The sequence below is a fragment of the Antrostomus carolinensis genome, unplaced genomic scaffold (assembly GCF_000700745.2).
Source record: "Antrostomus carolinensis isolate BGI_N321 unplaced genomic scaffold, ASM70074v2 scaffold23979, whole genome shotgun sequence".
Taxonomy (NCBI): Eukaryota; Metazoa; Chordata; class Aves; order Caprimulgiformes; family Caprimulgidae; genus Antrostomus; species Antrostomus carolinensis.
Window position 1 is genome coordinate 14,828 of NW_010339549.1, and position 23,475 is coordinate 38,302.

The 23,475-nt window shown below is 37.2% G+C and overlaps 1 protein-coding gene across 1 annotated transcript in view; it reads left to right on the plus strand.

The window, feature by feature from the left end:
- N4BP2 (NEDD4 binding protein 2) overlaps positions 1-23,171 on the plus strand; it is a 25,081-nt gene extending 1,910 nt beyond the window's left edge. Inside the window, exons 2-17 of the mRNA XM_029086967.1 lie at positions 100-1,327; positions 2,193-2,317; positions 3,471-3,559; positions 5,352-5,428; positions 7,532-7,687; positions 8,729-11,058; positions 12,464-12,549; positions 13,240-13,264; positions 14,286-14,530; positions 14,769-14,792; positions 15,960-16,078; positions 17,427-17,565; positions 17,674-17,859; positions 20,103-20,271; positions 22,148-22,271; positions 23,126-23,171. Of these exons, the coding sequence (XP_028942800.1) occupies positions 100-1,327; positions 2,193-2,317; positions 3,471-3,559; positions 5,352-5,428; positions 7,532-7,687; positions 8,729-11,058; positions 12,464-12,549; positions 13,240-13,264; positions 14,286-14,530; positions 14,769-14,792; positions 15,960-16,078; positions 17,427-17,565; positions 17,674-17,859; positions 20,103-20,271; positions 22,148-22,271; positions 23,126-23,171 (5,168 nt within the window). The remainder of the gene's footprint in view (positions 1-99; positions 1,328-2,192; positions 2,318-3,470; positions 3,560-5,351; positions 5,429-7,531; positions 7,688-8,728; positions 11,059-12,463; positions 12,550-13,239; positions 13,265-14,285; positions 14,531-14,768; positions 14,793-15,959; positions 16,079-17,426; positions 17,566-17,673; positions 17,860-20,102; positions 20,272-22,147; positions 22,272-23,125) is intronic.
- Positions 23,172-23,475: the final 304 nt, after the last annotated feature.

Here is a 23,475-nt window from a genome sequence, read left to right on the forward strand (position 1 = left end):
TTTTGATTTGTCTCTTTAGTTGTGATCAATATTCCTTCAAGTAAAAAAAGAATGTTTGTTCAGCTGACCATGCTTTATTCTCTTTACCTTATTCAACAGTAGAAAACGCTATGGATTATCTGCTAGAGCTGTCCACCCACGCCAAAGGAGTAGCATCTTCAAAAACCTTGGGTTTTGATTCAGTAGCATCATCACTAGCTTTTGTTAATCAGCAAAGATCCCTTGCAGATGAAGGCATGGGGGAAAGTGCTGCAGAACAAAGTAATTCTGAAGACGAAAAAGAAAAGATCCTGTCACCTGATGTGCAGCTGACTGAAGAACTGGATTCTTTAATAGAAAATGCCTTTCAGAGATACAGCTTGAGTGATGAATTGCCTAATTCTGCAAATGACCAAATAGTACATGAGCACTTTGTAGAACATGATGGCTTTAATGAATTTCCTGAGTGGGAAAAATCTGATTCAGGTTGTAATGTCCTACTTTTTCCACAGCAAACAGGGACAAATGAGGTTTCAGAAAATTTCTGCTGTTCTCAGCCACCAGTGAGTCAGCTGAGCATCCAGACAAGCTCACCAGCTACATCAGACACTTTTGCACAGATATTGGAAGATTCTGATTTGTCAGAAATACATGTTCAACATGATGTAGCTTCAGAATTCTGTAAACAGCCGAATGGAGAAACATCATGTGGAAATTCTGAACAGACACAAGGTATCATTTTGGATCAAAAGAATGTGACTGCTGCTTCTGGTGAGCCCTCCCAAAGACCTCTGGAACTCGGAGTAACCATCACTGGAAATCCCAATTCAGGGTGCCTGGAACAGCACAAAGAGGCAGCGAATGCCTTTAACAGCCACCAGAGCATTTCTCTTCCAGAGGCTTATGTCTCTTTTGAAACATCCAGTTTCAAAACACCAAAACCTGCAGATTTTCAGCAAACTCAGCAAGGTTATAACTTAAATTTTTCTACACCATCATGTCAGCCTCAACAACACTGGAATCTCATGGCGCCTGTGTTTTATCCATCCAGTGGAAGTCATAGCTTTGTAACTCCTGTGGTTGTCAGTCCAGGGCAGTGGAGAGCTGTGTCAGACTATAGGACTTTGGAAAAAGGACTTTTTTTTTCTTCTCCGGTGGTTTCAAATGCCTGGGATGGCAACCCTTCTCTGAAGGTATGGGGAAATCAAGATAGAAACTCAAAATTGAACCTGTCGCAAGCACAGCAGCCACCTGTTTGTCACATGATGAGAAAAAAGATGCACCTTGTAGGTCAAGTACTTGTTCTTCTCAGAGGTGTTCCAGGATCAGGAAAATCATATTTGGCAAGGTAGAACATCTATATTGTCAGCTTCTAAAAGAAATTGCTTAGTTGTGTAGAGGATTTAGTGCAGGCAGAGAAAATTTTCTGACATCTGTAAATAGTTATGTTTATACCCAAATTGGCAGCTTCATGGTACGTGCAGCATGATGAGTAGCAATAATTGGAGAGAGCTGAGTTGCTTGCAGCTCCTTGACCTTTAGTGGAAATTGAAATAGGAGGGGGCAGCTTTTACTTACGTCACTGGCCAAAGGAGTTTATGTCTGCACAGGATTGTTGCAGTAGTATTAGGTCTGCTATATTCCTCTAGTCCCTGTTCTTTTTGGATGTTTCCTTCCAATAACATGGATGGAAATATGCCGGCTCTTTATAGGCTTCCACTGTTGGAATTCTTTTGTGTGAGTAGTACATGTGGAGCTTCTTGGACTGAATTCTTGATTTCTTGATTTTAATTTTTTTCCCCCTAACTCTCCAAAAGCCTAGACTGAGCCTAGACTCCTGAGATACTTGGTTCAATAGACTTCTGGCACCTGGAATATTTGGTTTAATTAGGACTGTATGTGTATTTGTCAGTATGAAGGTTTGTCACCAGATGTAGATGGAATAATGCCTCCCTGTTGATTTGAAATGAGACTTGTAGGGAACCCGTGTCAGCTCTTTTCCCTGTATATCCTCAGCCTTTGGAAATGGAGCAAAATTATTATAGATCATCTTTGTCTGGAGGGTGATTTTTTTTCCCTTACCTAAATTTGCTGCTTCCATTCCAAATAATCTTGGTTTTGTGCAAGAGACTAAGTACATAAATGTATGCTAGTAGATACCAGGGCTGGGGAGGAGAAGGGGGAAAAGCTATTTACTTATTGATCTTTCGCAGGACTTTGCTTGAGGATAACCCAGGTGGAATCATTCTTAGTACTGACGATTACTTTTATAAACATGGACAATACCATTATGATCCTGATTGCTTAGGGGAAGCACATGACTGGAACAGGAAACGAGGTGAGAAATAATTCAGGGATAGCTTACTTGTTTACAGTTCAGTGCTTGTGTGCTGTTCAAAAAGCTGCATGTCCTGTAATGCCTGTGTCACAGGACAAGCATGTATCCCATCACTGAAGTTGTTTTTAATATGCACGTGGAAAAGAATATGAGCACAAACTCAGAAGTCATCTGTCCATTGTGTGTTTTGCAATTAAAAATGCCAGTGTCTTTGTCAAAAGACTGTTTTGTCCTCAGATTTCACACTGGTATATATTTTGGATTGTGTCCCATTTCTGGAGTGGTAATCTGTATTATCTCCCAGAAATATTTCTTTTCAGGTGAGAAATTATATGTGTGTATGCAATAAGTAATGAGGATGTTGATAGAAATAACACACAGATATTTTCCTGCTCTTGATTTTTTTTTTTCCTCTTCAGCACTAAATTGTTGGCAAATTTAAAACAAAATTGTAAGAGCAAGATGTATTTTTTGATTGTGGCTCCTGCTAAGATCACCATAGAACAACTCTTTTTAAGCTTTTGTTTGCTAAATTTGAACCACGATCACTTTTCTACTGTCAGATTTCTAACCAGTGGAGAAACGGGTTAATAAGAAATGTGTGATGCAACCATAACTTTGATTGTGCAAACTCATTGTAACGTAGCTACAGAAACATGGTGCCATATCTCAAAGCCAGTGATTCTAAACATTTAATTACTGTGAATTTAAATTACTATAATTCTTTTGATTTTTCATATTTTTTACAGTTTACAGAGTGGACTAATCTTAAGACTGTTATAAAGCCAAGAATTTTGTATGCAACAAAGTCCACTTCAAGGTGATCATGTAGTTTTTTTAGTTCATTTACTGATTGATTAGTCATCTTGGTGCATTTTACATCTCCGTTTTAATTCCTTCATTGTCATACATCTGTTAATTCAAAAGAGTAATGCTGGATCCCAGTAGTTTTACATATGAGGGGGGATTTCTAAAATAAGAGAGCCTTGAAACAGATCAAGCTGTGGCAAGAGTTCTTTACACAGTGGTTAATCATTATGGATTATCTACTTAAAAAAAATTGCCAATTGAGATAATTAGTATAAATGTTACATGTCCGCCCTGTTCTAACTGTTAACTGTATCACAATCTTTTGTACACATGTGTCTTTCAGCCAAGGAAGCATTTGAAATGAAAATCTCTCCTATAATAATAGACAACACAAACATACAAGCATGGGAGATGAAGCCTTATGTTACTTTGGTTAGTATTACAATTTTGATCAATGTGAAAAGGGATTATTGACCAGCATGGCAACAGCTTATGTTTTAAAATGAGTTACCTTTCTGAGTCTAGCTGTTACTCCACCAGGAAGTCTGGATTTTTATTTTTTTTTATTTTTTTTTTTTAAAAAAAAGGTGTTCCATCGAATCCTGTTAACCAGTGTGGTATGCTGTGTGCATCTGAGTATTGACCTGGCCTAGTTTCCAGGTGACAAAGTCAAGTGCTATGCACTTGGGAGCAAAAATAAATACTGTTGAGAAAACTGAATTCTATTTTCTTTTATATGATCACTAAAATTATAAGCTACTTTTAAAATACAGTCACCACTAATTAAAGAGTGATGTTTGATGCTCCATGAAACTTTAAAACTCAGTCTCAGCTTCCTCCTAAATATGACGTAGAGGCAGATAGGAGCTGACCAGTTGGAGGGCTAGAGTTATCAAATGTTGCTAGCTTGTTTGAAGTTATGCAGATTTACTTAATTTTTATTGAAGTGATGTAATCAAAATAATGCACCTGCACTATTTTGTTAGTAGTGTAGTACTTTTATTTAGAGACTAAAAGTGACCAGCTTTACTTAGTACCAAGTAAATGCAGTCTACATTTAACTTCCAAAATGATGTTTAATGATTTAAATAACTTGGTGAGCTCTGTTACAGATTTCTCATGCTCCAGTTTTCTGGAGCTTCTCACCTTTTCACTTAATTGTTTCTAAATGGGCATCAGCACCTTTAGACTCTAGCTCTTATTTTACTGTTGATCATTTGTGATTTTGATTGGTAGTCTTAATAATTTTTTTATGCTTACAGAATGGCATTATTTTATAAAATTGGTTCTGATTAACAGAGATAATATATTGGAAGAAATATTATAAAGTAGATCTGGGATTTCTCCTACAATGGTACAGAAGTACATCAGAGAGTGTAATGTGTAAAACTGTCAGGTTTTGAGCAGATACTCTACATATGCTGCATGTGGTGATGAATTAGTGAACAGTGAAACTTACATCATTTTTATTAATAAAATTTTTATTTTATTATACTTGTGTTAATTAACAATTGTCAGGTTAACAGTTCTTTGACAAATGAAGTCCTTGATTTTGCTCTATGCCAAAATAAAGATACATCCAAAGTTCTTCCAGGAAGTGCAGGATTTGGTAAGGTGATAAGAATTTTTTCTGAAAACAGAAACAGGGAGAAGTGGCACAGTACTCACAGTGTTTCTCCTGTTTAGACTTTGGGCTCCTTTTCTGTCGTGATGAGACTAGGCCGTATGAGGACCATGTCCTTGCAGCTCGCTCATGTGTCCCATACAACAGGAAAGCTGTCCATGGTAGCTGTGTTAATGTAACTGAATTGCTTGGTTTGGAACTGGCTGGCATCTGGTCAGCTCTGAATATAAGTAGTGAGCTTTTCTCTGTCTTGGAGAGGCTGTGTAGACATGTGTATGCTATACCTGGAAAGAGGAGATGGTCTGCAGGCTTGACTCAGACGAGGAAGAACATATTAAAAGATTATATAAAACAGTGATTTTTTTTTTTTCTGTGATCATGGCACACATTTAATTTTACAGTGAGATGCATATACATGTTCTTAAAAATCTCCATTTATATAATCAGAAGTGAAACTGAACAAAAGTGTGTTACTCCTTATGTTTAACTGGTTTTGAAAAATATGAAAAACAGCTTTAAAGAAGGAAGCTATCCATGTTGTGTGCTTTTTCATAGAAATAAGAAGTTTGTGCTGTGTCTTGTTCTATTTGTTTTATTCAGGCTCAACAATTCAAATACAAAGTCATATTCCGAGAACCAGACACTTGGTGGAAGTTTAAACCAAAAGAACTTGAAAGGTAAGAATGTAAAGGAAACTTTCATATTAGATTTTATTTCTTTCACAGTCTATAAACTATGATTTTTAAAAAGGTATTGCTTACTATAGTGGCTGGTGAAGTATCAATATCTCAGTCAAGATTTTTGCAATAATAAGTAGCTTTTTTCTACAATATTAACCTTTGTGGGATTTTATATGTATTATGAGATCTTTTTTTATGTCACTTGATTCTAATTACGTACAAAAGATACTGTTAGCAATAGATATTATGTAATGTTTTCATGATTGCAGTTCTTTTGCATTTAAGGTGCAGTTACTGCTCCTTTGGGTTCCTGATGTCCAGTTGGGGCTGTTTTTTGCTTTCGGCTGGTCTGTTGCCTTGCTTGAAATGTTTCTGCTGTCCTGAGTTTAAGGCAATCAGCACCTCATGGCCCGAGAGGGACAAACCCCTGTTTGTCACCATTGTTGTTTACCTCTTCTTTAGCAGGACCTTTTACACAGGCACAGAGCCATTACTTAGAGCCAGAATAAGCAAGGTGTAAACTGTGTGTAGGTGAATAATAAGGTAGCTAGGAAATTGGCTGAATGCCAGGTTCAAAGGAGGCTGATGTTTTCTCTAGGAAGAATACTAGGGCCACTACTATTTAAAGTCCTTTTTATGACTTGGGTGTTGGGACAGAGTGTGCTTTCAGCAGATTTGCAGATAATACTAACTTGAGCAAGAGTAGTTTGTTCAGCTGTAAGAAGAGAATGTTAAGGAAAGATTGTATTGTTGTCTTCAGCTACCTTTTCATAGAATCACAGAATGGTTTGTGTTGGAAGGGACCTTAAAGATCATCTAGTTCCAACCTCGCTGCCATGAGCAGGGACACCTTCCACTAGATCAGGTTGCTCAGAGCCTCATCCAGCCTGGCCTTAAACACTTCCAGGGAGGGGGCATCCACAACTTCTCTGGGCAACCTGTTCCAGTGTCTGACCACCCTCACAGTGAAGAATTTCTTCCTAATATCTAATCTAAACCTACCCTCTTTCAGCTTAAACCCATTTCCCCTTGTTTTGTCATTAACTGCCCTTATGAAAAGTCCTTCCCCAGCTTTCTTGTAGCCCCTTCAGGTATTGGAAGGCTGCTATAAGATCTCCCCGGAGCCTTCTCTTCTCCAGGCTGAACAGCCCCAACTCTCTCAGCCTGTCCTCATAGGAGAGGTGCTCCAGCCCTCGGATCATCCTGGTGGCCTCCTCTGGACTCATTCTAACAGGTCCATGTCTTTCTTGTGTTGTTTTGCGAGATTATAGAGAAGACTAAAAAGATCTCTTCTGAGCATTGTGCAGGGATAGGACAAAACAAACATAAGCAAGTTGAAACTTGGGAAATTTTGATTCCAGAAGTCCCTTTCAACGTAAATTATTTTGTGATTTTGTAATGTCTGTTGTCATCTGCATTTGCATGCACAGCTTAAGGTTGTCCATTTTTCAAGCAGGGTAAGGAAGATTATTTTCTTTCCTCAAATAGGTCTTGCATATTTTCTCCTGTACCTTCAATTTCTGTTTTGCCATCCTTGGCAGGATTCACTTGTTCTAGGTGGAAATGCTGCAGAGCACATTGCTAATTGGTGTCCAACAGAGGCAATGAAAATTCCTACCCAAAGGGTGTCCAGAATAACAGGTGAACAGGTTTTCCTCAAGGCTCAAGGAGTTCTTAGTTTAGCAAAACCAGAGAAGGAAGACTGAATTCAGAAATTTTCTTCACCCAGTTTGATATCCTGTATCACTGTCAGGATCTAATATGGTGTGTTTCTGTTACTTATTTGAAGAATATGCATTATTGGTACAATTTTAGATTTTAGTACTAAGCAAAACATCCTATTGCAGAACAGGGCCACCAGGTGAGGTGGAAAAGTCAAGTGGAGCTGCAAAAGTCTGAGGTTCCCTGTTTGGAATGCCTTAATACTCTGGTACAGAAAGAATTGCTGTTTCACAGCTTTTGCCCTGGCCCCCTGAATTCTCTGGTTAGTCTTGCTGTAAACTTATTATCATTAAATTATTCTTAAATTATTATCTCCTGTCATTGTAATATACAAATCTGAAGTATTTCTTTTTCATTTTTTTTTTTTTTAATTCATAGGCGAAACGTTCACGGTGTCTCTAAAGAAAAGATCAAAAGAATGTTGGAACGGTACGAACGCTGCCTCACTGTCAGTTCGATACTGGATTCCTCGGTCCCAGACAAACCAGAAGCTGCTGGCTGGAGTGAAGATCCCTATCAGGAGGAAAGCCATAGGTTAGATTCTTTTACTAGACTTGTAGTCTCAAATGAAAGGCTAAAAATTCAAAATTCATAGCAACAGAACCTGGATAATGCTGTTGAACACTGAATGCGTTAAAAAACCCCAGTTAAATAATAAAAGAAATACACCACATAGTTTTGTTAATTTTTAAGAATTTCAGGATTTCTAAAAATGAGCAGTCAAGGAATGCAGTCACCTTTCTGATGCTTTTTGAAAACCTCCCAGTATGCCTGTGTGTTACTTTTCAATAAGCCAATCTTGATTTACTTTCTTTTATCTTAGAAATATGCTGTTGGATGTGTGTTGTAGATACAAAACACTTAACATCTATAAAATGCTTTTCGGAAGAATGCAGTCCCAAATTGAGCAAATCACTATTTCTGAGTGTGTGTGTGGGTATTAGATGATGTCTTTGTGGTAGAAGGTGAATTCTTTGTGCAGTAGTAATGAGTTACCTAATTGCTCTTGAGTATATTTGATTTATACTTGTCTAGATTTATGTTGGTTATATACATGACTATACATGTATATATACCAAATGTATATACTATACATGTAGTGGGTAATCTGTGTAATGCTGTATATGCATTATAACAATGCACAAGAAATCAGATTTTATTGTAGTTATTATTTCTGGTTTTTGCATGCTTAATGTATTTGAAATGAAGTGGGTCCTGATAATGAACAGAATGTAGTTGATTGTGGAAAATGATATGACAAGAAAATAGAGGGGAAAATAGACTCCTGAGAAAGTATTCCTAGCCTCATGCTGAAGTAAAAAAGGAATACTTACCAAAGAAAGTTCTGCTTCGCTTAGCTCCTTTTTTATAAATGAGTGTTGAGGTTAGGGCTAAGTTGTCTTAAATTTGTCTTCCTCTCACTAGATTTTTCCAGCTGAATGATTAGTGTCCTGAAACATGGTTTCTGGTCTGTAATTTGAAAATATTAAATAGCCAAGCCAAAATAAAAAATGTGGACAAGTTCTTAAAGAAAGCTTGAAATAGGTTTATCTTCCATTCTAATTTGTCTTTCAGAAAGAGAGAGGCACATTCTGATGTAAAGGAGGAAAAACCTTTTGCTTCTGATGTGGAGCCTCTTGAATTAGCTGAAGATGATAAAACTTTTCCCAGTGCTTCCCTAACATTAGAAAGTAACTGTGATCCTGAACATTTTCAGAAAGAGGAAAAAGAAATGGAAAATAACACGGTGGAACACAGTTCTGAGAACAGCACTGTTCAAGTTGACTTGGATGTTTATTTATCAGATCATGTAGAAAAAGAACTGCCCTTGGAGAAGAAAGACGAAAAAGGAGAAAACATAGGAAAAAAACCTGAAACAGAAATGGATGAGGTTGATGTGACTACAGCTGAAGGGACGGTGTGCTTGCATACAGGAGGAGTTGAGGAACACAGCGATAACAACATTCTCAAAGTTCAAACTGAGGTTGAACAGTCTGGTGAAATGCGTACAGAACCAACATCGACACAACATAGTAGCTTAGTGGAACCTAGCAGCTCAGCTTGTGACACATCCGGAAAAACAGAACCACTAAACTTTCTGGGTGACTGGCCTGTAGAACAAACAATGGGACAGAGAGTCAAAAGAGCTAGAAGACTAGAAAAATCTTCTCTGAAGAGCTGTACGGAAGGTAAAACTCCCAATCAGCAGCATCCTGAGTTAGGTAAACAGCAAGCAGGCCTGCCTGAGACTTGTACTGTTGAAAAAGAGAACGAGGAAGAAAATATAGCCTCTAGCTGTTGCTCTGTTAGTTCAGATAAAGTTACACCGGAATTCCCAATGATAGGACATTGGCCTGTCTCAGGCTCATTAGAACAGAGACAACAAAGGTCGAGGAGAATGAGAAAGACAAGTCTAAATCGGTCCGATGAAGGTAGAGATACTGAAGCTGACATTAATAGAAATGCTCTTGAGACCACGGATGTGCTTTGTGGGGCGCTTGTGAACGCTGTAGAGCAACCGGATACAGAGAGTTTGCATATGCACCAACCTGAAACAGTAGCTGGTGAAACAGTAGGTGAGAAAAAAATCCAGCAAAATAAGAGAATGAGGAAACATCACAAATTAGCCCTCACTTTTACAAACAATTTGCCCCATCGCAAAGAAGAGGAACACTTGTCTGTGCTTAATGCAGCAGAAGAGAAACATGACACGTGCTTATGTAGACAAAAAAGTAGCCATTCACAGACTGAATCACAGGACTTTGCTCTCCTGTGGAGATTAGAAAAGAAAGTGGTTTTTCCTGAGACTACCAAAGTATTGCATGGCAGACTAGATGGCTTCAAACCCAAAGACGTAGATAATGCCTCAGATTCTCAGGAAAAAATACCCTATCGAGTTACATATGATAAAAGTACATTTGTTGAAGAAGGTGAACTTATCAGTGTTGATGAGTCTGAAAAGCTAAATATGCTGTGTAGGCTCTTTGAGTCTGTTTCATTTGAAGCTCTGAAAGATCTGTATGAAAGATGCAACAAAGACATAGACTGGGCCACAGGTCTGCTGTTAGACTCTGATGAAAAGTTATGCAAAGATGTTGATACTGAATGTTCTCAAGTAACAGAAGCTGAGCCAGCTGTTGCAGACCTTGATTTCAAGACAAGTACAAACCATGGTGAGAATCTCAAAGATTGCACAGAGATGCTGGAAGTAATTGGGGCTGGTGATATCTCTGAGCCTTCAGAAGACAAGAACTCATCACTCAGCATTGCAGAAAGTAGGGCTACCAAGGCAACTGGGACAGTTGTTGACGTGTCTGACTGGTTGACTGCCGCCTCATTGAATGAGTTGGTGGAACTGAAAAATTCTGGACATGCAGCCCCTAGAACTGATGCAAGCAGCAAAGCAGCGGGTATCATGGAGCCTTCCGTTTCAGGAAAGCAGAATATAGAGTCTGAGGGTCCTGGTGAAGAAACGATAAATAAGCCATCAGTCTCACAACTTGATGCAGGTTTATATATACCCATGACTTTGCATCATGATCCTAACACAACTTCTACCAATTTGAAATTTGAATTAAATAACAAAAGTAACAGTAACCCTTCAGAAAGCAATGCAGAGAATTCCAAAGTGACAGATTCGATACTGGAAGTGGATCACATGCCTCTGGTGGATCCTAGGAGTGATAAAGAACTGGTGGCAGATAAAGAAACCCAGGGGAGTTCCAAGGAGATAGGTGGTAAAGAAGAAATTGAAACTCCAAGCTGCAGTGAAACTAAAGCCAAGATACAAAGCTCTGTACCAGCATCACGTGCAGCCTTCAATATAGATTGCCTAGAACTAACATTACCTCCTGAACTGGCCCTCCAATTGAAAGAAATATTTGGGCCTGTTGGCATTGATGCAGGTATGGGCATAATTATATCCGTATTTTTATTAAAAAAACTCAGTTTGGGTAAGAAAACATTTCTTCCTTTGCCTGTGCTTTTTTTTTCCTTTGTGCTTGATTTTTAGGGAGCAGTTTTGCACAATTCCTCGTGATACCATTATTCGCTTTTGTTAATCCAAAAATTGAACTGAACTAAACAGTTGTGCTCCCTTCTGCCCTTGTCTTTTTGTATTTGTGCATACTTTAAAAGCATAAGAAAGTATATTGGCTTATTTGCATTTTGAGCAACAGGCCTTTGAGCCTATATTCAAACTCTGAAGGGACATTAAGATGATGAAGATGCAAATTATGACTGGTTAGGAAAAAAAAAGGAAAAATAAAGCTCTAGGCATCCCTTAAATTGGGAAAGGAGAAGATGAATAGTTTAGAGAGAAGATAAAGTGCAGCTATACTTAAAAGATGAAAATGGAATAGTCTGCTGAGAGACTGTGATGATGGAAGCCATAAGCAGCTTGAACATGCATTACAGAAGTTAGACTAATGGAAGAAGGAAGAAAAGAAAACACAAGGAATATATAGCTGTTGGTTTTCTCTCTTTTTTTTTTTTCTCCTCTTCCCTTTTTTTTCTGAAGATTACTTGAAGTGAAACCCTGGATACCTGATTTATTGGTGGATTTGACTGCTGGCCTCTTTGCCTTCTCTGCCTATCTCCTCCAAAAAAAAGTTTGGTTTTGATAGCAGAAAGGTGTTTTATTGTGTCTGAAATATGCTCTGCCTTTTTATTTGGTACATGTATACTTCTTGCTCCTTTATTTTTGAAAGGGTGAAAAACAATATCAGAAAGATCTTTCAGGGAAAAGATGTATCATTATGATACCATGGTAATTCCTGCCGTTTCCTTTAGGGTTAGAGGGGATATTTGGATTTTGCTTCTCTTGGGTTTGTGTTTGAAAGGAGGGATGTGATCGCTTTTGGGCAGCAGCAGGTATGTTGTGTTAACATAAAATCTGTTGCCTGTGGTTTGCAGTAAAATAAGGGGAATCACAGTTTAATGAATGAAACCATGGCTGTAAATTAACGGTGGCTTTGTAAAAGAAGGTTCTGCTAGAAAAGTGGAAAAAAGAAGGAAAAATGTGGTTATTTGGGTAGTCATATTTTAACAAGATACAATTAATGTTAACTTTTATTTTCCTACCCTTTCTGAGTTTTTGAACACCAGATAATGAATTCTGTGTGGAAAGCCTTTTTTTCTTTTTCTTTTTCTTTTTTTTTGACTTGGCAGTTGCTAAAGTTTTTTTTCAGACATGACAGTTTGTGCAGAATCTCCAGAATTCAAATTAGTAAGTCTAGGCTACTGTACTTTAATTGCTTAGATAAGTTTTTATAGAATGCTTTAATGAATATATTTTCTTTCTTCCATAAGGATCACTGACTGTTGAGGATTGTGTGGTTCATATTGATCTGAATTTGGCAAGAGTGATTCATGAAAAATGGAAAGAATCTATTCTGGTTAGTAGGTTTATTGCTTATGATATGGTGTGACATGCTTGCACTCTGTCAGACCATTTGTCTCCTTATGTGTTGCTCTAAATGTGTAAGGTATAAGTATCTTTGTGAGAATAATGATAAAATACGATAGTAGTTTGTAAAATATGTGGAGTATATCAGCATGTCATAATCATCAGAGCTGTCGAAAGACAGTTTAAGGGATGAGAAACTGTATGTCATGAGTGTCTCATCATGAAACAAAGATCCTTAAAAAAGAAAGATCATAATGTACAATTTCTCTACAAGTTTGATCAAAAATCATTACTGGCTTTTTGACATGTAAGAAGAGTTTTTTTACATATACAAAACATCTCCATGTCCATGAAGAGTTTTCTAACCTCTGTTCTTTCATAGCCTTATGAAACTCAGAATGCTTTTTGGCAAAATTTTTGTTTGGTTTATTTAATTAAGATTATGAAGTCTTAGCAGTGGAGCATGTTGTTTTCAGAAAGGTAGTTCTGTCTTTTCTGTCTTTTAAACTTGACTTAGTCTTTATTTTTCTTAAATATACTTATTTTAAAATATCCACTCTGACAAATACTGTGAGACATTATTTTAAAGCTGGTTTACTTAGAAGCCAACACTTGTGAAGTTTCACCACAAAATTTATAGCTTACCTCTAACATTCATGGTTTTACTATTTTTATGTAGAAGCGTCAGAGGAGAGATGAATCATGTAAGTTGTCAGCAGAAGGTATGTTATGTATTTTTCTTAATTGTAAAAATACTTAATGATCATTATAAAAAATATTTAATTCTTTGAAACTTCAGCAAAGTTGAAAATATTGTCTGTTGAAAAATGATGGATCCATTTATTAACCTAAGCTTTTATTTATTGCCCTCAGGTCCATTTACCATTTCTTACAGAGGTGTAAGAGGGGGAAAAAAAGTTAATTACAAGCAGAATCTCTAGTTATAGGTAGATGCAAGCAAAAACCCTCTAATTTTGTGTACTGTAGAGAACTTACAGAAGTTCTAGCTGGATCAGACAGCTGCTTGGTAGGACTTCTGTAATCTCTGTGCCAAGAAAAAGCGCAGCCAGAGAATTACTAGCAGAGTAAGATTTCTGCAGGTGAGAGGAGGAGGTCAGGTGTACAACATGCACATGTTGTTGTCCTTGTCAGAGGAACTGATTGTAGCAGGAGGATCTGTGTCCTTGTTCAAAAAATGTTAAAATCTCTAGCAGTTTAGTTTTCATTCAGAAATATCCCTCTACAGCAGAACCCCACTGCTCTTGCCTGGGACCTGGCTGAAGAGTGGGATTGCATTGGGGGTGCAATTGAATGACAAACAGTGCTGCTAGCATTAACTTGGAGAAGTGTAAAACCAGATTCTCCTGAAGTTGTAGAGGAAAGGCAAATAAACATGTAAACACATGAGTCAATTATTCTCTTATAAAAGCAAACAAACCTCCTATGTGCAAAGTAGTTTGCAGCTGTAAGATATGTCTTGGTGCTAGAAGATTTGGTGAGGGAGTCTGATTTTGCTTTTGTTTTACAAAATAGATAGAAGATGATCAAACAGTCTCTGGAAAATAGAAGTGGGGAATGTTGTTTTCTGTTCTAGCGTTAATAATATTGTTTTAACAAAACAAAAACCATCCAGGTTGGAACACTTACCTTAATTATTTTGGCTTTGCATGTATGAATAAACTAATAATTGTTTTATTTATCACCTCATTTTTATTGCTTTTGAAGGTCCTACTGTGATTCAGCAGATAGATACAGATGACTCAGAAATGCTGTTATCTCAGAATGCAGACAGTAAAATACAGAAGAAAAACATGAGCTGGGTTTCAGGCTCTTCTAATGACATACAGACTAAAAAACCAGCAACATCAGATGTTTTTCCTTTTATGGATCACTGGAATGCTCAGATTCAGAAAGTTTCTCTCAGACAAATAATTTCTGAAGAAATAGCTATGCAGGAGAAACAGGATCTGGTATGGACAGCATCATTTTTAAATGCAGTTTAAATTCATTACTATTAATGAAGCAGAATACATCTTGCCTGGTGACTCATTTTTGTGCTGCTGATTACAGCCTGAATTTGTGAAACAAATGCATGCCAATTAGTATTGTTGATTACTGTGATACAGGAGTTTGCTTGTGGTAGATGTTTCTGTTTTAAAAATATAGATCTCATTTTAAAATGTAATATTTTGATTGTTTCACAAACAGATCATGGTGCATTTCACTGTACAGGTTAGCATTTGTGTTTGGTTGAATGTTGGGTTTTTTTTGATTGCTCAGTTAAAAACAAAGAGAGACGATCAGTGTGATTTCCCACACTTTTTATTGGGAAAGTGATACGAATAAAGTTCTTGCATAGCCCCACGCCTTGTTTGTTTAGACATGAATTAAATTGATTTTAATATTACTTGTAAGGAGAACCCACAACATTCCTAACAGATGAGATGTTAAAATAAATCCTTGAGATTAATCTCAAAACAGGTTTCTGTACCCACTTGTCAGAAAATAGTAATTTTAAAAACTATTTTTATTAATTCTGTATCTTCCGCACAGTTCTGGCACCGTGCCTGGTTGGTGTGTGCATGGTACTGCCCTCTACTGATCAGAACGGGCATTTTTATTTGCAATTGTCTCTGATAAGGAGCTGTCCTTAAAGAGAGGAGCTTCATTTCTACTGGTGTAGAAAGTTGGATGGATAAGCCTGTACTTTTAAAGAATGGCTTGTGGATTCTTTCTTTAATCTGCATGTATGTGGCTTACTGATAATAACAACTGTGATGTCTGAAGCTTTATTTTCAGTTTGGATTCATGGAGCTTGGCTTTCTTTTGGTAACTTTTTTTTTTTTTTAAATCTGAGTATTGGAAGGATCAGTCCACTTTATTCTGTGCTGTAGTTATGTTTTCTTCTCAGCATGACTTCACAAATAGGAATATTTATTACAGTACCGCTTCAGATATACCAAAACAAAATTGTTTATGCTGTTTAATAATAAAATGTTTCAGCCCCAGGCTCTCAATATAGAGTAGAGAGGTGGACTTTGCACAAGCTGAGCATTGGACTGGACAGACTAGCAGGGAATGCATTCCAAAACTTAAATTCCTCCTAAAAAAAAAAAAATTAAAAAAAATCATCCTTTTGCTTTGTCCAAGTTATCAGACTGCTCCAGCCAAGTCACTTCAAATGACTGCAAAGTACTGCAGTGGTGTATAATACAACTGACCTGTCCTGACTTTATTCTCATCAAATCGGTGTGGCAGGCTGATATTGGCATGTTGTCATTGCTGTGGGTACATACCTGCTGAGTAGATATTGTTAGAAATACTAACAAATAACAGTAAAGTTGGATTTGCTCTGCTGTTACTATGTTTTGTGATACTTTTCCTTTGTCTTCTGGGTAGAATCGTGTTCCTTCAATGGCCAGAAAAGACTGTGCTGCTAAACTAAAGGAGAAGCAACTTTTTGAGATGTTTCCAACTATTAATCAAAATTTCTTAATGGATGTCTTCAAGGACAACAAGTAAGAAATCTTTAAAGTTCGTAGTAAAAATGGTACTTGGTAACACCCTATAGTGCACAGTTGCTGTCTTAAATATTAAGAGTTAAAATACTACTAAAGAATGGCTTTTTCCAAACTAGCATAGTTTTTGTAGATGTAAATAAAGGCAAAACTAGCTGGTCTTACAAGCAAAAAGGGCATAAAAACTCTGTGTAGACTTGTTTCTTTTTTTGGAGAGTAGACAGTTTCTCTCATGGGGAGAAGAATGTCTCTGGCTATTGACCTGTGACTGACTGTCAGTGGAACTGTGTATTTGCTCTAGAGCTGAGGTTTAAATCAAGTGGGAGAAATTAGTGGAGGTGGCCATAGTGGGTTCACAGAAAATGGCCTCCACCCAAGAGGAAAACTAGTATCACCTGATGTTAGCTGTGAGTACTTTCTTGGTTACTAACAGCAGCTCTGAAGGAATGAGCCATCTCTCCATCTCTTCCTGCTGACGTTCTCTTTCTCTTTTCTGCATTATATTTCTGGGGTGTGTGGCTACCTTCCTAAATCCAAGTTCTTGAGAACTGAACTTTTTTTCAAGAGAAACATATTTTTTCATCCTTGGCCAATTGAATGTTTGTCTCTGCATATGGGTTTGCATGTCTATTTGTCAGTCTTTCTGCTTGTCCAGGTTGTTAATGAAACCTTCCCCTGTGGGATATTTAAAATACATCCTTCATCCATCTCTGTAGCTCAAACATTTCACCATCTTGTTTTTCACATTCTAAATTCTCTTCACAGTGTTGCCTTTCTGAAAATCTTGCTTTACTTTTGATCAGTCTTCCTCTTGTCTGCTTACTGAACAGCAAGAAGAATAAAGAAGAATGAGGGCTTATTAGATCTCTAATGGCAACTGATGTCCTATTCCTATTTCATTAAATTTCATAACAAAGCTTGACTGGAAATACAAGGATTTTCCTGCATAATGGTTTCAGAAAAGTGAGCTAATTTTAAACTAGTTTGTACTAACCCTGACCAGAAAATATTTAAGATGAAGAAACTTATCCATCCCAGAAAGCAGTATTTACTTCTAAACTAATGTCTGTTTGATTAAGGTAGGATGCAGTTTGCTTTAGTATTTCATTGTCCTCTTAATATTCAAGTGTCCCTCATTTACGTTTCAGTCAACCAAGACTGCATGTGTGTTGATGCCAGTAATGCAGTACAGTGAGTCTGCAAGCCTTTTTGTAGTAAGGTGGAAAATTCCATTCCAGTGCTTTCTTTCCATTGTCATCATTTCTGTAACAATATCAAAGGTTTGTAATATGCATTTTAATACATGTAAGGTATTTATAAAGTCACAGATTTGGCTTATCCTTTACAGCTACTCTTTAGAACAAACTGAACAGTTTCTGAACTGTGTTCTGGAGGCAGATCCTGTAAAAACAGTTATAGCTCAAGAAGGTGTTCAGCAAAACGAAATTGTTTCTTCCTACAGTGCTGCAAAGAACCGGGAGAAGAAGGTATTTTTATTTATTTTTTTTAAATAGTAATTACAAACATATCCAAAGCTATGTTAATGAAAACACCCTACAATGCATACTTTGCTTCAACATTGCAAATTCCTGCAGGCAAAAAAAAGTAAAGAAGAGGATGATCCTTTGAGTGAAATATTTCAAGAACTTGAGTATCCACAGTATGATGATTTAAGAGCAGAAGCTTTTTGTCACCAGCAAAAGAGACAGGAATGTTTTAAAAAGGCTGGGGAGGCCTATCGCATGGGTATGAAGCCTGTGGCAGCATTTTATGCACATCAGGTAAATGTAAATACTGTGCTTTTTGCCTGAATTTAGAGGTACTTAAATACTGAATTGAAAGTGATAAGAAAAACACTGTGCCTACTAGAGCTGATAAATTTGCTCAATTACTGTTCCCTGTGTGTTGTATCGAGAATCACCTTGCAAGGAAACTCCCTTTCACTAGTGAAGGTGCTGATACAGGAAGCTGATGTAACCAGAGTCAGTGTGAGACCTCATGAAAGATGCTGTTTAGTGCTTAGTCACACACGGTTGTTTTCTCGTAGATCCCACTCTCACATCCACATACTTGTAAGCACCAAGATTTGTGCCCAGGTGGTCGGGCCGGGTTCACTCTTGTGTGACGTGGACTGCAGAAAACATCGGTTTTTGAATCCTCCGTATGTCTCTTGGGTTACTCTTAATTGGTGTTGAACTGTTTTTAGACACGTCTTTTGTACTTTTTAGGAGTCAGGTAGGTATTAAGATGTGATCCTTTGCCTCAGAATCTTGCTTGCCTTACCCTCCGTAAATCTTGGGCAAGATTGCCTGCTGTCTTTGCTTCCTCATTCTGACAATCTTTATAGTTACAACCTGTCTTGGGTTGGGATAAACATGATGTGGTGTGCCATGCTTTTTGCCATCCATCTAGTTTTGGAGTGTAGATCTGCTGCTGATCAGTCTGGTGTGCTCTGACCTTGGAGTACTGGCTCTCTGGTGTTGATTCAAGCACGTTTCTTGGTATCCACCAGTTTGGTTACTGTTGATAATTGCTGTTGATCATATTCTTGATTATAAGGATCAACTGTTACTGTACATTGGCTTCTTAGTGCCTTCACATGAGACCCTTCCATTGACACTTCATTCAGACCACTCTTAAAAATTCTGTTAGAAATATCTTCAAAGGCTGTAGCTTTTCCCAGATCTAATAGCATATAAAAATTTGGTAAGAATTCACGTTATAGAAGCATTTAATTCAAAACTATGAATTGCATTATGACAAAACAAAAATATAATAATGAGTCCCTTGAATTTGCTTATTGTCTTAAAAAAGCATGGGTGCAATTGGTGTAACGTATGCCTCTAAATATTTAGATTGTTACTATGCATGTAGGAAATATTTACAATGAATTCTTTGTGTTCTTGTATTTTTGAAGTTTGGAGAGATTCTAAACAAAGGTCTGCATGATTTTAAATAGAAGTGTAATTTCAAGTCCTGTCTTACTTTTGTTGTTAGCCATAACAAGTACAATAGGGTAATTCATTATATATTTTCTTTTAGGTGATAAAAAGGCAAACTAAGCCACCTTTATTCATGAAAAATACTTCATGCTTGATGGTCTTAGCCTGTCTTGGGAATCCTCTCTGAGGGAGAGTTAAGGGGCTGGTGTCTCTGGTCTGACACTAATACGCTTCAAATGATCCATTTTAAGAAAGTGTAAGACAGACTGTCACTTCTGTTCCCTTGAGCCCTTGTCCAGCCAGTACCTGGAGTTAAGTTTTCCACTCCTTTGCAGACTGTGCCTACAGATCTTCAAAGACAATTTATTGCTTCAGTCTCTCGGATACTCTCACTGCAAGGTTCATGGGAAATAGTGGGTAGTTGTTCACTGTGTGATTTGAGTAATCCTAATTCCAATAGGGACTCTATTGACCTTGTCAGTCATAAAAGATCTGTCAAAAATATTAGGAGAGATAATAGGCAACTATTAAAAAAAAAAAAAAAAAAAAGAGGGGAGGGAAAAAAAAAAGGTAAGTATTTGCCCTTGGCTTGTCTGATTTTTAGGGAATGCGTTCAGAAGAATTAACCTCAACTATAACATTCAGTAGGTTTTTCCTGTGCTGTTGGGCAGATAGTCTCTGACACTGTTTCATTAAATTTGTAGTAAAATACTTTCAGAAAGTAAAATTCTGTTGTTAGGATAATAAATCTGAAAATCATCATGGAATGTAAGTTTTTGGCTTATGTAAAGACCTTATGGTTTTGTGCCTTTTCTGTCTTTTTTTTCTTTCTTATGAGGCTTCTGTTATAATTTCTTCTTTGTGTCAGCTTTGAGTAGTTTCTTAAGAATAGCTTTCATGAAATCTCCTTGTGAGTAGGTCTCGCTGAGCCTCTTCCAGAAGTTCTGTTGTGATTATAAATTTTAGTGCTTCAAACTGTGAGCTAAAAGCACCCTGCCAGTACTGTCATTTTGAATCCAGTGACCAGCATGGATCTGAGATTATGTCCCGGTGTGTAATAGTTGCTGTACTCATGATTAAAGGGTCGCCTTCATGAGCAGAAGATGAAAGAAGCCAACCATGCTGCTGCTGTGCAAATCTTTGAGAAAGTAAATACTTCCTTGCTGCCTATGAATGTGCTGGATCTGCATGGTCTGCATGTGGATGAAGCTGTGGATCACTTGTCCAGAGTGCTGCAGGAAAAAAGTGACGGTAGGTATAAGCTAATAATTCCTGCCCCTTAAAAGTTATTTGACTCATTTTCTACTAAGAAATCACAATATATGGCAATATCAGAGGGAATGAATGTAACTTAATAACATGTAAAACCAACTGGCTTTTGTGTTGTTTTATTTTCAAACTTCCCCCATGGAAGTGTTTTTCTTTGACATGGCAATGTTTCTTTTTGCTTTCTGTCTTGCCCCCACCCACCCCGTGCTGGTTTGTAAATCCTCCTTTTCCTTCTGTTTTATCCTTTACTGTTCAGTTAGGGGTTGGTTTGGGGGATATTTGTTTTTTTGTTTGTTTGTTTTTAAATGGAAGACTTGATCTATCCTTCCTGGCATTTTTAACACAGGTGGTAATGCAAATATTTGTGTCATCTTTGTATTGCTTTGTCAGAAGTATGTTGTTTTTTTAATCTTTAAAGAAAAATCATTATGTTGGAATTCTAACCACAGTGATTATATGGTCTTCAACTTCTACCTGAAAGTGTGTGATTTGAGCTATCTTTCAGTAACTTCCATATTGATTCATCAGCAGGATCTCTTGAGATCAGAATACTGCTGCTTCCATAAATGTAATTTTGTGCAGTTTTGCTTGAGGGCTTGTTTTTTTCCCGGTGGAGTGTTCAATTACTTCATGAGTGTTGTTGCTGTAAAAAGATACGTTTTCTGCGTTACCAGTTTACCCTATAAATTTAAACACACTGGAAGTGCTTTTATAAGAAATATTTCTTATGCAAGGTACCACTGCACAAACCGAATTTTTTGAATCAGCTACTGCATACAGTAGAAGCAAAGTGTTCAGTGGGGCATCAGATAATCCTCTTCTTTCAATATACATCGGAGATAATTAAATTGCATTATCTTGTGCTATTCCTAAAATGACATTTTTATACTTAAAGCTGTAACCTATTGCTTTTTAGAGCTAAATTTCCTGAGCTGAACTTAAATCAGGAGTTCTGGAGTGATGGTAGGGGCTCTCTGTTCAGTCCATTCACCTGAATCTAAAAAAAAGTTCATTTCAGCCTGCATACATGGGAAAGGGATCAATACTGGGCACTTAGTATGGCAGAATTAACAGTAAAATAATATAAAACCCAAATAAAGGTAATTGAGTGAGAGAGAGAGAGAGAGGGTGGTTGAAAGATGTCATGTGAACTGATAATCTCAAACTAACAAATCTCGGCTTGTTTAATTTATATTTTTCCTCTTTGTCAAACTCTTCATCAATTTAGGTTGCTGTGATCTCTGGGACAAGGGCAATTTCTTTTATTATCAGGGCTAGATGCCCTAATAAAGCTCATGTGATGTGTCGATCTGTTGATTCACGTGCTCCAACATAGCGGAAGTCAGTCCAAATAAGTGTGACTTAAATGTCAAAAACTATGTGGATTTATATTTTCGTTCTTCCTTTCTTTATCCAATAAAATGATATTTCTTTATTCACATTAATTTAAGATAAAATGTGAAACAATAGAAGTGTCACTTAAAAATTAACTAAATTACACCCACCTCTTTTAATTTCGCAATTTAATTTACATCACAGGATGTAAATTCCAAGTGACGATTAGATGCTAGAAACAGTAAAGCTGCTATGAACTTAGAAGGATTTTGTAATGATCACAACATGCATATTGCAAGCAATCTAGACTTAAAAAGCTTGACTATATTTTTTCAGAATGTATTCAGAAGAAGGGGAAAATGGCTGTGCTTATGTAAAAGATGCATAGCCAGCATGGGAAAGCAAAGTTCTAATCACTAGTGAAGAGTTTTCAAAAGAATGGGTGGAAAGTTTATACTGAATGCCAAGTATTTGCCTCTCTGCTGAGGGAAAGTTTTAACCGTTGCAATCCCTGCTGTTACAGAGTACCAGCAGACTGGTGGTAAACCCTATCTCTGCGTTATCACGGGAAGAGGAAGCCATAGTCAGGGAGGAGTTGCTCGCATCAGACCAGCAGCTATCAGATACCTCACAAGCCACAACTTCAGGTGAGTTTAGATTTTTGTTACTGATACGTTTTTTTTCTTAACCCACATTTAACTAACTGAAAATTGAAGTTAGTTTTAGAATACTGTTAAACTACTAAATGGATTAAGGCAGATCTGCTGGTGCAGATTAAAGTAGGTTTGCTGTTTCATAAATCCAGTGCAATTATGTGACACAATACCATCTTATACAGGGCACCTATTAAATCCTTTCCTCTGAGGTAGATGAAAACATTATGAATTAAATTTATCTAACATAAATTACATATTCCCATTCAAGGTTGCTGGCTTTATCGCAAAAAGTTGTTAATCCTGCTTTTTATTGGTCTCCAATACCTGCTTTATTGCTCAGCTTCTTATGTGGGACAGCAGTTTAATGAGTCTGGGCTGGCATCTGTGTGTTTGCTGCTTTTTCTTTAGAGGAGTGTATGAAGGTAACTGTGAAGGGGAGGCACTCACAAATAATGAAGACCTCCCTTCCTGTTTCCTTCTTACTTTCTACAGAAGGCAAGGGAGAAAACTTGTTTTGAAAGAAGTGGGAATGAAAGGGGAGCAGGAAAAGAGGAGCAGAATTAATGTAACTAAGTATATTGGGCAGCTGTTTTTTGGTTGTTTTTGTTTTTTTTTTTTAAAATCTTCCTCTTAGTTCCTGCTATTTCCAGTTTTTTACCTCTCCAGACCCTGTAAAATCCTCCTTTGCTGTCATATCCAGAGGATATCATGCTGATTTCCTGACTCTGACATGCACACATACTTGAATGAGAACCTTATCACTTTCCATATGTTTGATGAGGGCTGCAGGAGATGGCATTGCACATAGCCTTTATGTTGAAGCTTCATCTTTTCTTGTTTCACAGGTTCACAGAAATAAAACCAGGGTGCCTGAAAGTCATGTTGAATTGAAGGGTTGTCAAGAAGAGGAGTTGTAGAAACGGAGGTGTCAGATTACAGCTAAAATTTTTTTTGAACAGTATTTTGTAATCTGTTTTAAAGGATGATATTTTATTAGAAATGGTCTCAATTTACAGCAAGTGGTTTTGTCAGTATGTCTCCAAGAAAATTTTTGTGTGGAATGGATGCTTTTTTGAACCTGCAAAAAGAAGACACAGGATTTGAAGTCTCAGAAACGCAGAGTAAGAATTCTGCTGAGCAGTGTATGATGTTTTAAAAGGAAGCTAAGGTACAATTTTTAAATATAACTGTCTTA